The following is a 12702-nucleotide window of genomic DNA, read 5'->3' as shown; positions in this document are numbered from 1 at the left end:
GTTCCATACGCCTTTCCTCCAGTGTTCCACACGCCCCTCCTCCAGTGTTCCACACGCCCCCACCTCCAGTGTGCCACACGCCCCCTCCTCCAGTGTTCCACACGCCCCCTCCTCCAATGTTCCACACGCCCCTCCTCCAGTGTTCCACACGCCCCTCCTCCAGTGTTCCACACGCCCTTCCTCCAGTGTTCCACACGCCCCCTTCTCCAGTGTTCCACACGCCCCTCCTCCAGTGTTCCACACGCCCCCTCCTCCAGTGTTCCATCCGCCTTTCCTCCAGTGTTCCATACGCCCCTCCTCCAGTGCTCCACACGCCCCCTTCTCCAGTGTTCCATACGCCCCCACCTCCAGTGTTCCACACGCCCCCTCCTCCAGTGTTCCATCCGCCTTTCCTCCAGTGTTCCATACGCCCCTCCTCCAGTGTTCCACACGCCCCCTTCTCCAGTGTTCCATACGCCCCTCCTCCAGTGTTCCACACGCCCCCTTCTCCAGTGTTCCATACGCCCCTCCTCCAGTGTTCCATAAGCCCCTCCTCCAGTGTTCCACACGCCCCTCCTCCAGTGTTCCATACGCCCCTCCTCCAGTGTTCCACACGCCCCCTTTCTCCAGTGTTCCATACGCCCCTCCTCCAGTGTTCCACACGCCCCCTTTCTCCAGTGTTCCATACGCCCCCTCCTCCAGTGTTCCACACGCCCCCTTTCTCCAGTGTTCCACACGCCCCTCCTCCAGTGTTCCACACGCCCCCACCTCCAGTGTTCCACACGCCCCCTCCTCCAGTGTTCCACACGCCCCCTCCTCCAATGTTCCACACGCCCCTCCTCCAGTGTTCCACACGCCCCTCCTCCAGTGTTCCACACGCCCCCTTCTCCAGTGTTCCACACGCCCCTCCTCCAGTGTTCCACACGCCCCCTCCTCCAGTGTTCCATCCGCCTTTCCTCCAGTGTTCCATACGCCCCTCCTCCAGTGCTCCACACGCCCCCTTCTCCAGTGTTCCATACGCCCCCACCTCGAGTGTTCCACACGCCCCCTCCTCCAGTGTTCCATCCGCCTTTCCTCCAGTGTTCCATACGCCCCTCCTCCAGTGTTCCACACGCCCCATTCTCCAGTGTTCCATACGCCCCTCCTCCAGTGTTCCATCCGCCTTTCCTCCAGTGTTCCATACGCCCCTCCTCCAGTGTTCCACACGCCCCCTCCTCCAGTGTTCCACACGCCCCCTCCTCCAATGTTCCACACGCCCCTCCTCCAGTGTTCCACACGCCCCTCCTCCAGTGTTCCACACGCCCCCTTCTCCAGTGTTCCACACGCCCCTCCTCCAGTGTTCCACACGCCCCCTCCTCCAGTGTTCCATCCGCCTTTCCTCCAGTGTTCCATACGCCCCTCCTCCAGTGCTCCACACGCCCCCTTCTCCAGTGTTCCATACGCCCCCACCTCGAGTGTTCCACACGCCCCCTCCTCCAGTGTTCCATCCGCCTTTCCTCCAGTGTTCCATACGCCCCTCCTCCAGTGTTCCACACGCCCCATTCTCCAGTGTTCCACACGCCCCCTCCTCCAGTGTTCCATCCGCCTTTCCTCCAGTGTTCCATACGCCCCTCCTCCAGTGCTCCACACGCCCCCTTCTCCAGTGTTCCATACGCCCCCACCTCCAGTGTTCCACACGCCCCCTCCTCCAGTGTTCCATCCGCCTTTCCTCCAGTGTTCCATACGCCCCTCCTCCAGTGTTCCACACGCCCCCTTCTCCAGTGTTCCATACGCCCCTCCTCCAGTGTTCCACACGCCCCCTTCTCCAGTGTTCCATACGCCCCTCCTCCAGTGTTCCATAAGCCCCTCCTCCAGTGTTCCACACGCCCCTCCTCCAGTGTTCCATACGCCCCTCCTCCAGTGTTCCACACGCCCCCTTTCTCCAGTGTTCCATACGCCCCTCCTCCAGTGTTCCACACGCCCCCTTTCTCCAGTGTTCCATAGGCCCCCTCCTCCAGTGTTCCACACGCCCCCTTTCTCCAGTGTTCCACACGCCCCTCCTCCAGTGTTCCACACGCCCCTACCTCCAGTGTTCCACACGCCCCCTCCTCCAGTGTTCCACACGCCCCCTCCTCCAATGTTCCACACGCCCCTCCTCCAGTGTTCCACACGCCCCTCCTCCAGTGTTCCACACGCCCCCTTCTCCAGTGTTCCACACGCCCCTCCTCCAGTGTTCCACACGCCCCCTCCTCCAGTGTTCCATCCGCCTTTCCTCCAGTGTTCCATACGCCCCTCCTCCAGTGCTCCACACGCCCCCTTCTCCAGTGTTCCATACGCCCCCACCTCGAGTGTTCCACACGCCCCCTCCTCCAGTGTTCCATCCGCCTTTCCTCCAGTGTTCCATACGCCCCTCCTCCAGTGTTCCACACGCCCCCTTCTCCAGTGTTCCATACGCCCCTCCTCCAGTGTTCCATAAGCCCCTCCTCCAGTGTTCCACACGCCCCTCCTCCAGTGTTCCATACGCCCCTCCTCCAGTGTTCCACACGCCCCCTTTCTCCAGTGTTCCACACGCCCCTCCTCCAGTGTTCAACACGCCCCCACCTCCAGTGTTCCATACGCCCCTCCTCCAGTGTTCCACACGCCCCCACCTCCAGTGTTCCATACGCCCCTCTTCCAGTGTTCCACACGCCCCTTTCTCCAGTGTTCCATACGCCCCCTCCTCCAGTGTTCCACACGCCCCTCCTCCAGTGTTCCACACGCCACCTTCTCCAGTGTTCCATACGCCCCTCTTCCAGTGTTCCACACGCCCCCTTCTCCAGTGTTCCATACGCCCCCTCCTCCAGTGTTCCACACGCCCCTCCTCCAGTGTTCCACACGCCCCCACCTCCAGTGTTCCATACGCCCCTCTTCCAGTGTTCCACACGCCCCCTTCTCCAGTGTTCCATCCGCCTTTCCTCCAGTGTTCCACACGCCCCTCCTCCAGTGTTCCACACGCCCCCTCCTCCAGTGTTCCACACGCCACCTTCTCCAGTATTCCATACGCCCCTCCTCCAGTGTTCCACACGCCCCCTCCTCCAGTGTTCCACACGCCCCCTCCTCCAGTGTTCCACACGCCACCTTCTCCAGTGTTCCACACGCCCCTCCTCCAGTGTTCCATCCGCCTTTCCTCCAGTGTTCCACACGCCACCTTCTCCAGTGTTCCATACGCCCCTCCTCCAGTGTTCCATCCGCCTTTCCGCCAGTGTTCCACACGCCCCTCCTCCAGTGTTCCACACGCCCCCTCCTCCAGTGTTCCACACGCCCCCACCTCCAGTGTTCCACACGCCACCTTCTCCAGTGTTCCATACGCCCCTCCTCCAGTGTTCCATCCGCCTTTCCTTCAGTGTTCCACACGCCCCTCCTCCAGTGTTCCACACGCCACCTTCTCCAGTGTTCCATACGCCCCTCCTCCAGTGTTCCACACGCCCCCTCCTCCAGTGTTCCATCCGCCTTTCCTCCAGTGTTCCACACGCCCCCTCCTCCAGTGTTCCACACGCCCCTCCTCCAGTGTTCCACACGCCCCCTTCTCCAGTGTTCCATACGCCCCCTCCTCCAGTGTTCCACACGTCCCTCTTCCAGTGTTCCACACACCATTCCTCCAGTGTTCCACACGCCCCCTCCTCCAGTGTTCCACACGCCCCCACCTCCAGTGTTCCACACGCCCCTCCTCCAGTGTTCCACACGCCCCTCCTCCAGTGTTCCGCACGCCCCCACCTCCAGTGTTCCATACGCCCCTCCTCCAGTGTTCCACACGCCCCCACCTCCAGTGTTCCATACGCCCCTCTTCCAGTGTTCCACACGCCCCCTTCTCCAGTGTTCCATACGCCCCCTCCTCCAGTGTTCCACACGCCCCTCCTCCAGTGTTCCACACGCCACCTTCTCCAGTGTTCCATACGCCCCTCCTCCAGTGTTCCATCCGCCTTTCCTCCAGTGTTCCACACGCCCCTCCTCCAGTGTTCCACACGCCCCCTCCTCCAGTGTTCCACACGCCACCTTCTCCAGTATTCCATACGCCCCTCCTCCAGTGTTCCACACGCCCCCTCCTCCAGTGTTCCACACGCCACCTTCTCCAGTGTTCCACACGCCCCTCCTCCAGTGTTCCATCCGCCTTTCCTCCAGTGTTCCACACGCCCCTCCTCCAGTGTTCCACACGCCCCCTCCTCCAGTGTTCCACACGCCCCCACCTCCAGTGTTCCATCCGCCTTTCCTCCAGTGTTCCACACGCCCCCTCCTCCAGTGTTCCACACGCCCCCACCTCCAGTGTTCCACACGCCACCTTCTCCAGTGTTCCATACGCCCCTCCTCCAGTGTTCCATCCGCCTTTCCTTCAGTGTTCCACACGCCCCTCCTCCAGTGTTCCACACGCCACCTTCTCCGGTATTCCATACGCCCCTCCTCCAGTGTTCCACACGCCCCCTCCTCCAGTGTTCCATCTGCCTTTCCTCCAGTGTTCCACCCGCCCCCTCCTCCAGTGTTCCACACGCCACCTTCTCCAGTGTTCCACACGCCCCTCCTCCAGTGTTCCATACGCCTTTCCTCCAGTGTTCCACACGCCCCTCCTCCAGTGTTCCATACGCCCCTCCTCCAGTGTTCCATACGCCCCCACCTCCAGTGTTCCACACGCCCCTCCTCCAGTGTTCCATACGCCCCTCCTCCAGTGTTCCACACGCCCCTCCTCCAGTGTTCCACACGCCCCCTCCTCCAGTGTTCCACACGCCCCCACCTCCAGTGTTCCACACGCCCCCACCTCCAGTGTTCCACACGCCCCTCCTCCAGTGTTCCATAAGCCCCTCTTCCAGTGTTCCACACGCCCCCTCCTCCAGTGTTCCACACGCCCCTCCTCCAGTGTTCCACACGCCACCTTCTCCAGTGTTCCATACGCCCCTCCTCCAGTGTTCCACACGCCCCCTTCTCCAGTGTTCCATCCGCCTTTCTTCCAGTGTTCCACACGCCCCTCCTCCAGTGTTCCACACGCCCCCTCCTCCAGTGTTCCACACGCCCCTCCTCCAGTGTTCCATACTCCCCTCCTCCAGTGTTCCACACGCCCCCTTCTCCAGTGTTCCATCCGCCTTTCCTCCAGTGTTCCACACGCCCCTCCTCCAGTGTTCCACACGCCCCCTCCTCCAGTGTTCCACACGCCCCTCCTCCAGTGTTCCACACGCCCCTCCTCCAGTGTTCCACACACCCTCCTCCAGTGTTCCACACGCCCCTCCTCCAGTGTTCCACACGCCCCCTTCTCCAGTGTTCCACACGCCCCTCCTCCAGTGTTCCACACGCCCCTCCTCCAGTGTTCCATCCGCCTTTCCTCCAGTGTTCCATACGCCCCTCTTCCAGTGTTCCACACGCCCCCTTCTCCAGTGTTCCACACGCCCCTCCTCCAGTGTTCCACACGCCCCCTTCTCCAGTGTTCCATACGCCCCTCCTCCAGTGTTCCATACGCCCCTCCTCCAGTGTTCCACACGCCCCTCCTCCAGTGTTCCATACGCCCCTCCTCCAGTGTTCCATCCGCCTTTCCTCCAGTGTTTCATACGCACCTCTTCCAGTGTTCCACACGCCCCCTTCTCCAGTGTTCCATACGCCCCTCCTCCAGTGTTCCACACGCCCCCTTCTCCTGTGTTCCACACGCCCCCTTCTCCAGTGTTCCATACGCCCCCTCCTCCAGTGTTCCACACGCCCCCTCCTCCAGTGTTCCACACGCCCCTCCTCCAGTGTTCCATACGCCCCTCCTCCAGTGTTCCATCCGCCTTTCCTCCAGTGTTCCATACGCCCCTCTTCCAGTGTTCCACACGCCCCCTTCTCCAGTGTTCCATACGCCCCTCCTCCAGTGTTCCACACGCCCCCTTCTCCTGTGTTCCACACGCCCCCTTCTCCAGTGTTCCATCCGCCTTTCCTCCAGTGTTCCATACGCCCCTCTTCCAGTGTTCCACACGCCCCCTTCTCCAGTGTTCCATCCGCCCCTCTTCCAGTGTTCCACACGCCCCCTTCTCCAGTGTTCCATCCGCCTTTCCTCCAGTGTTCCATACGCCCCTCTTCCAGTGTTCCACACGCCCCCTTCTCCAGTGTTCCATCCGCCCCTCTTCCAGTGTTCCACACGCCCCCTTCTCCAGTGTTCCATCCGCCTTTCCTCCAGTGTTCCATACGCCCCCTTCTCCAGTGTTCCATACGCCCCTCTTCCAGTGTTCCACACGCCCCCTTCTCCAGTGTTCCATCCGCCTTTCCTCCAGTGTTCCATACGCCCCTCTTCCAGTGTTCCACACGCCCCTCCTCCAGTGTTCCATCCGCCTTTCCTCCAGTGTTCCATACGCCCCTCTTCCAGTGTTCCACACGCCCCCTTCTCCAGTGTTCCACATGCCCCTCCTCCAGTGTTCCACACGCCCCCTTCTCCAGTGTTCCATACGCCCCTCCTCCAGTGTTCCATACGCCCCTCCTCCAGTGTTCCACACGCCCCTCCTCCAGTGTTCCATACGTCCCTCCTCCAGTGTTCCATCCGCCTTTCCTCCAGTGTTTCATACGCACCTCTTCCAGTGTTCCACACGCCCCCTTCTCCAGTGTTCCATACGCCCCTCCTCCAGTGTTCCACACGCCCCCTTCTCCTGTGTTCCACACGCCCCCTTCTCCAGTGTTCCATACGCCCCCTCCTCCAGTGTTCCACACGCCCCCTCCTCCAGTGTTCCACACGCCCCTCCTCCAGTGTTCCATACGCCCCTCCTCCAGTGTTCCATCCGCCTTTCCTCCAGTGTTCCATACGCCCCTCTTCCAGTGTTCCACACGCCCCCTTCTCCAGTGTTCCATACGCCCCTCCTCCAGTGTTCCACACGCCCCCTTCTCCTGTGTTCCACACGCCCCCTTCTCCAGTGTTCCATACGCCCCTCCTCCAGTGTTCCATAAGCCCCTCCTCCAGTGTTCCACACGCCCCTCCTCCAGTGTTCCATACGCCCCTCCTCCAGTGTTCCACACGCCCCCTTTCTCCAGTGTTCCACACGCCCCTCCTCCAGTGTTCAACACGCCCCCACCTCCAGTGTTCCATACGCCCCTCCTCCAGTGTTCCACACGCCCCCACCTCCAGTGTTCCATACGCCCCTCTTCCAGTGTTCCACACGCCCCTTTCTCCAGTGTTCCATACGCCCCCTCCTCCAGTGTTCCACACGCCCCTCCTCCAGTGTTCCACACGCCACCTTCTCCAGTGTTCCATACGCCCCTCTTCCAGTGTTCCACACGCCCCCTTCTCCAGTGTTCCATACGCCCCCTCCTCCAGTGTTCCACACGCCCCTCCTCCAGTGTTCCACACGCCCCCACCTCCAGTGTTCCATACGCCCCTCTTCCAGTGTTCCACACGCCCCCTTCTCCAGTGTTCCATCCGCCTTTCCTCCAGTGTTCCACACGCCCCTCCTCCAGTGTTCCACACGCCCCCTCCTCCAGTGTTCCACACGCCACCTTCTCCAGTATTCCATACGCCCCTCCTCCAGTGTTCCACACGCCCCCTCCTCCAGTGTTCCACACGCCCCCTCCTCCAGTGTTCCACACGCCACCTTCTCCAGTGTTCCACACGCCCCTCCTCCAGTGTTCCATCCGCCTTTCCTCCAGTGTTCCACACGCCACCTTCTCCAGTGTTCCATACGCCCCTACTCCAGTGTTCCATCCGCCTTTCCGCCAGTGTTCCACACGCCCCTCCTCCAGTGTTCCACACGCCCCCTCCTCCAGTGTTCCACACGCCCCCACCTCCAGTGTTCCACACGCCACCTTCTCCAGTGTTCCATACGCCCCTCCTCCAGTGTTCCATCCGCCTTTCCTTCAGTGTTCCACACGCCCCTCCTCCAGTGTTCCACACGCCACCTTCTCCAGTGTTCCATACGCCCCTCCTCCAGTGTTCCACACGCCCCCTCCTCCAGTGTTCCATCCGCCTTTCCTCCAGTGTTCCACACGCCCCCTCCTCCAGTGTTCCACACGCCCCTCCTCCAGTGTTCCACACGCCCCCTTCTCCAGTGTTCCATACGCCCCCTCCTCCAGTGTTCCACACGTCCCTCTTCCAGTGTTCCACACACCATTCCTCCAGTGTTCCACACGCCCCCTCCTCCAGTGTTCCACACGCCCCCACCTCCAGTGTTCCACACGCCCCTCCTCCAGTGTTCCACACGCCCCTCCTCCAGTGTTCCGCACGCCCCCACCTCCAGTGTTCCATACGCCCCTCCTCCAGTGTTCCACACGCCCCCACCTCCAGTGTTCCATACGCCCCTCTTCCAGTGTTCCACACGCCCCCTTCTCCAGTGTTCCATACGCCCCCTCCTCCAGTGTTCCACACGCCCCTCCTCCAGTGTTCCACACGCCACCTTCTCCAGTGTTCCATACGCCCCTCCTCCAGTGTTCCATCCGCCTTTACTCCAGTGTTCCACACGCCCCTCCTCCAGTGTTCCACACGCCCCCTCCTCCAGTGTTCCACACGCCACCTTCTCCAGTATTCCATACGCCCCTCCTCCATTGTTCCACACGCCCCCTCCTCCAGTGTTCCACACGCCACCTTCTCCAGTGTTCCACACGCCCCTCCTCCAGTGTTCCATCCGCCTTTCCTCCAGTGTTCCACACGCCCCTCCTCCAGTGTTCCACACGCCCCCTCCTCCAGTGTTCCACACGCCCCCACCTCCAGTGTTCCATCCGCCTTTCCTCCAGTGTTCCACACGCCCCCTCCTCCAGTGTTCCACACGCCCCCACCTCCAGTGTTCCACACGCCACCTTCTCCAGTGTTCCATACGCCCCTCCTCCAGTGTTCCATCCGCCTTTCCTTCAGTGTTCCACACGCCCCTCCTCCAGTGTTCCACACGCCACCTTCTCCGGTATTCCATACGCCCCTCCTCCAGTGTTCCACACGCCCCCTCCTCCAGTGTTCCATCCGCCTTTCCTCCAGTGTTCCACCCGCCCCCTCCTCCAGTGTTCCACACGCCACCTTCTCCAGTGTTCCACACGCCCCTCCTCCAGTGTTCCATACGCCTTTCCTCCAGTGTTCCACACGCCCCTCCTCCAGTGTTCCATACGCCCCTCCTCCAGTGTTCCATACGCCCCCACCTCCAGTGTTCCACACGCCCCTCCTCCAGTGTTCCATACGCCCCTCCTCCAGTGTTCCACACGCCCCTCCTCCAGTGTTCCACACGCCCCCTCCTCCAGTGTTCCACACGCCCCCACCTCCAGTGTTCCACACGCCCCCACCTCCAGTGTTCCACACGCCCCTCCTCCAGTGTTCCATAAGCCCCTCTTCCAGTGTTCCACACGCCCCCTCCTCCAGTGTTCCACACGCCCCTCCTCCAGTGTTCCACACGCCACCTTCTCCAGTGTTCCATACGCCCCTCCTCCAGTGTTCCACACGCCCCCTTCTCCAGTGTTCCATCCGCCTTTCTTCCAGTGTTCCACACGCCCCTCCTCCAGTGTTCCACACGCCCCCTCCTCCAGTGTTCCACACGCCCCTCCTCCAGTGTTCCATACTCCCCTCCTCCAGTGTTCCACACGCCCCCTTCTCCAGTGTTCCATCCGCCTTTCCTCCAGTGTTCCACACGCCCCTCCTCCAGTGTTCCACACGCCCCCTCCTCCAGTGTTCCACACGCCCCTCCTCCAGTGTTCCACACGCCCCTCCTCCAGTGTTCCACACACCCTCCTCCAGTGTTCCACACGCCCCTCCTCCAGTGTTCCACACGCCCCCTTCTCCAGTGTTCCACACGCCCCTCCTCCAGTGTTCCACACGCCCCTCCTCCAGTGTTCCATCCGCCTTTCCTCCAGTGTTCCATACGCCCCTCTTCCAGTGTTCCACACGCCCCCTTCTCCAGTGTTCCACACGCCCCTCCTCCAGTGTTCCACACGCCCCCTTCTCCAGTGTTCCATACGCCCCTCCTCCAGTGTTCCATACGCCCCTCCTCCAGTGTTCCACACGCCCCTCCTCCAGTGTTCCATACGCCCCTCCTCCAGTGTTCCATCCGCCTTTCCTCCAGTGTTTCATACGCACCTCTTCCAGTGTTCCACACGCCCCCTTCTCCAGTGTTCCATACGCCCCTCCTCCAGTGTTCCACACGCCCCCTTCTCCTGTGTTCCACACGCCCCCTTCTCCAGTGTTCCATACGCCCCCTCCTCCAGTGTTCCACACGCCCCCTCCTCCAGTGTTCCACACGCCCCTCCTCCAGTGTTCCATACGCCCCTCCTCCAGTGTTCCATCCGCCTTTCCTCCAGTGTTCCATACGCCCCTCTTCCAGTGTTCCACACGCCCCCTTCTCCAGTGTTCCATACGCCCCTCCTCCAGTGTTCCACACGCCCCCTTCTCCTGTGTTCCACACGCCCCCTTCTCCAGTGTTCCATCCGCCTTTCCTCCAGTGTTCCATACGCCCCTCTTCCAGTGTTCCACACGCCCCCTTCTCCAGTGTTCCATCCGCCCCTCTTCCAGTGTTCCACACGCCCCCTTCTCCAGTGTTCCATCCGCCTTTCTTCCAGTGTTCCATACGCCCCTCTTCCAGTGTTCCACACGCCCCCTTCTCCAGTGTTCCATCCGCCCCTCTTCCAGTGTTCCACACGCCCCCTTCTCCAGTGTTCCATCCGCCTTTCCTCCAGTGTTCCATACGCCCCCTTCTCCAGTGTTCCATACGCCCCTCTTCCAGTGTTCCACACGCCCCCTTCTCCAGTGTTCCATCCGCCTTTCCTCCAGTGTTCCATACGCCCCTCTTCCAGTGTTCCACACGCCCCTCCTCCAGTGTTCCATCCGCCTTTCCTCCAGTGTTCCATACGCCCCTCTTCCAGTGTTCCACACGCCCCCTTCTCCAGTGTTCCACATGCCCCTCCTCCAGTGTTCCACACGCCCCCTTCTCCAGTGTTCCATACGCCCCTCCTCCAGTGTTCCATACGCCCCTCCTCCAGTGTTCCACACGCCCCTCCTCCAGTGTTCCATACGTCCCTCCTCCAGTGTTCCATCCGCCTTTCCTCCAGTGTTTCATACGCACCTCTTCCAGTGTTCCACACGCCCCCTTCTCCAGTGTTCCATACGCCCCTCCTCCAGTGTTCCACACGCCCCCTTCTCCTGTGTTCCACACGCCCCCTTCTCCAGTGTTCCATACGCCCCCTCCTCCAGTGTTCCACACGCCCCCTCCTCCAGTGTTCCACACGCCCCTCCTCCAGTGTTCCATACGCCCCTCCTCCAGTGTTCCATCCGCCTTTCCTCCAGTGTTCCATACGCCCCTCTTCCAGTGTTCCACACGCCCCCTTCTCCAGTGTTCCATACGCCCCTCCTCCAGTGTTCCACACGCCCCCTTCTCCTGTGTTCCACACGCCCCCTTCTCCAGTGTTCCATACGCCCCTCCTCCAGTGTTCCACACGCCCCCTTTCTCCAGTGTTCCATACGCCCCCTCCTCCAGTGTTCCACACGCCCCTCCTCCAGTGTTCCACACGCCCCCTCCTCCAGTGTTCCATACGCCCCTTTGGAGGAAGAAAGGATGAAGGTGGACATCTGCAGGGACACCAACGTCTTCATCAACGGCTGCAGAGATCCTGCAAGCCCCCCATCAATGAATAAAATATGAATAAATCGTAAATCAAACAAACATTTGGAACGTTATCAATAAACATTCAGCTCACCTGTTCTACTGAGTTTAGTCTCTCTGAACGCTCACTTCCACTTCAATCTCATAAATGTGCACGTTGTATTTTTTTTTGGTGGCCCTAAGACTCCATCATATTATACATATTAGCTGATTTATATGAAAAAAACATGTTTTTGTCTTCAATAGAAGTTTATTCATTGGAGAGCAGGTTTGAGGCTTTGCTGTAAATAACTGATCTGTGATGTCAGAGAAGGATGGTAATTGGTTTTCACATGGTTCCACAGATGTTTCCTCAGGAGCAAACGCTTCCTTCTTCCCGGCATCAGCCATGAGGATTTACTCCAAGCCAGACTCTGGATTTCCCTGTCAGCAGTCAGAGGTCAGAACAAAGATGTCCGACCATTTTCTTGTGCTTGTCGGCTTAATAACAGAATCAGCTGAACGGATTTATTGATGAACAAATAGGTTCTACTGAAGGGATCACTGATTCATCTGAGGCAAAGAGAAGAAAATAACCTCCTCTGTAACGAAAACGCTGTTTAGAGATTTGACAAAGTAACTGATTGATTGACATTCAATTTTAGACACAATTTTTGCATCAATAAAAAAGCAGATTTTGTGATAAACATTCTGTAGAAGCCGTCTATTAACCGAAGAGTCAGATTTTCTGGATTTTCTTAATGTGGCAGAAATAGACCTGAGCTTTCAGGTTCATGCCCCCCCCCCAAACTTTCCATGTTTTTGGTGCCCTTTAAAAGATCCCAATGTCAGTCCCAGAGTGACTTGGATCTGCTCTGCACTTTACAGAATGTCATAAAGTTCTAAGAATAAGCAGCTGAATGTCTGGTTCAGCTCCAGATGCCGCGTTAAAAAGATAAACCCTAACAATGTAAAGACCATGGGCCTCATTTTCTGCCCTCCTTCACTTTTTTCTTTGTTATTTTCTCCTAAATCGCTGCTCATCAAATGTCTGAGCTGGACTTTTCAAAGAAGTTTCATTGAAAACATGAGAGAATGTTTCCAAGCTGCTCAACATGTGAGCTAATGTTAGCCGCCATAAACGCACACCTGTCTGTGCAGGACAGGGTTTACTGCAGGCCTGTCGACCCCTACACAACTACACACCATCAGTGACCAGTAC

The 12702-nt window shown here is 59.6% G+C and overlaps 1 protein-coding gene across 2 annotated transcripts in view; it reads left to right on the top strand.

Annotated features, from left to right (window-relative positions):
• rbm20 (RNA binding motif protein 20) overlaps positions 1-12702 on the top strand; it is a 75893-nt gene that overhangs the window by 36256 nt on the left and 26935 nt on the right. For both annotated transcript variants that reach the window (XM_078946847.1, XM_078946804.1), the window contains one exon: positions 11846-11940. In XM_078946847.1, coding sequence (XP_078802973.1) covers positions 11846-11940 — 95 coding nt within the window. The remainder of the gene's footprint in view (positions 1-11845; positions 11941-12702) is intronic.

This window comes from Oryzias latipes, chromosome 1 (assembly GCF_053564925.1).
Source record: "Oryzias latipes strain Hd-rR chromosome 1, Olatipes_Hd-rR_3.1".
NCBI lineage: Eukaryota > Metazoa > Chordata > Actinopteri > Beloniformes > Adrianichthyidae > Oryzias > Oryzias latipes.
The sequence above is the reverse complement of the archived record's forward strand: the minus strand, read 5'-3'. Positions and strand labels throughout refer to the sequence as shown.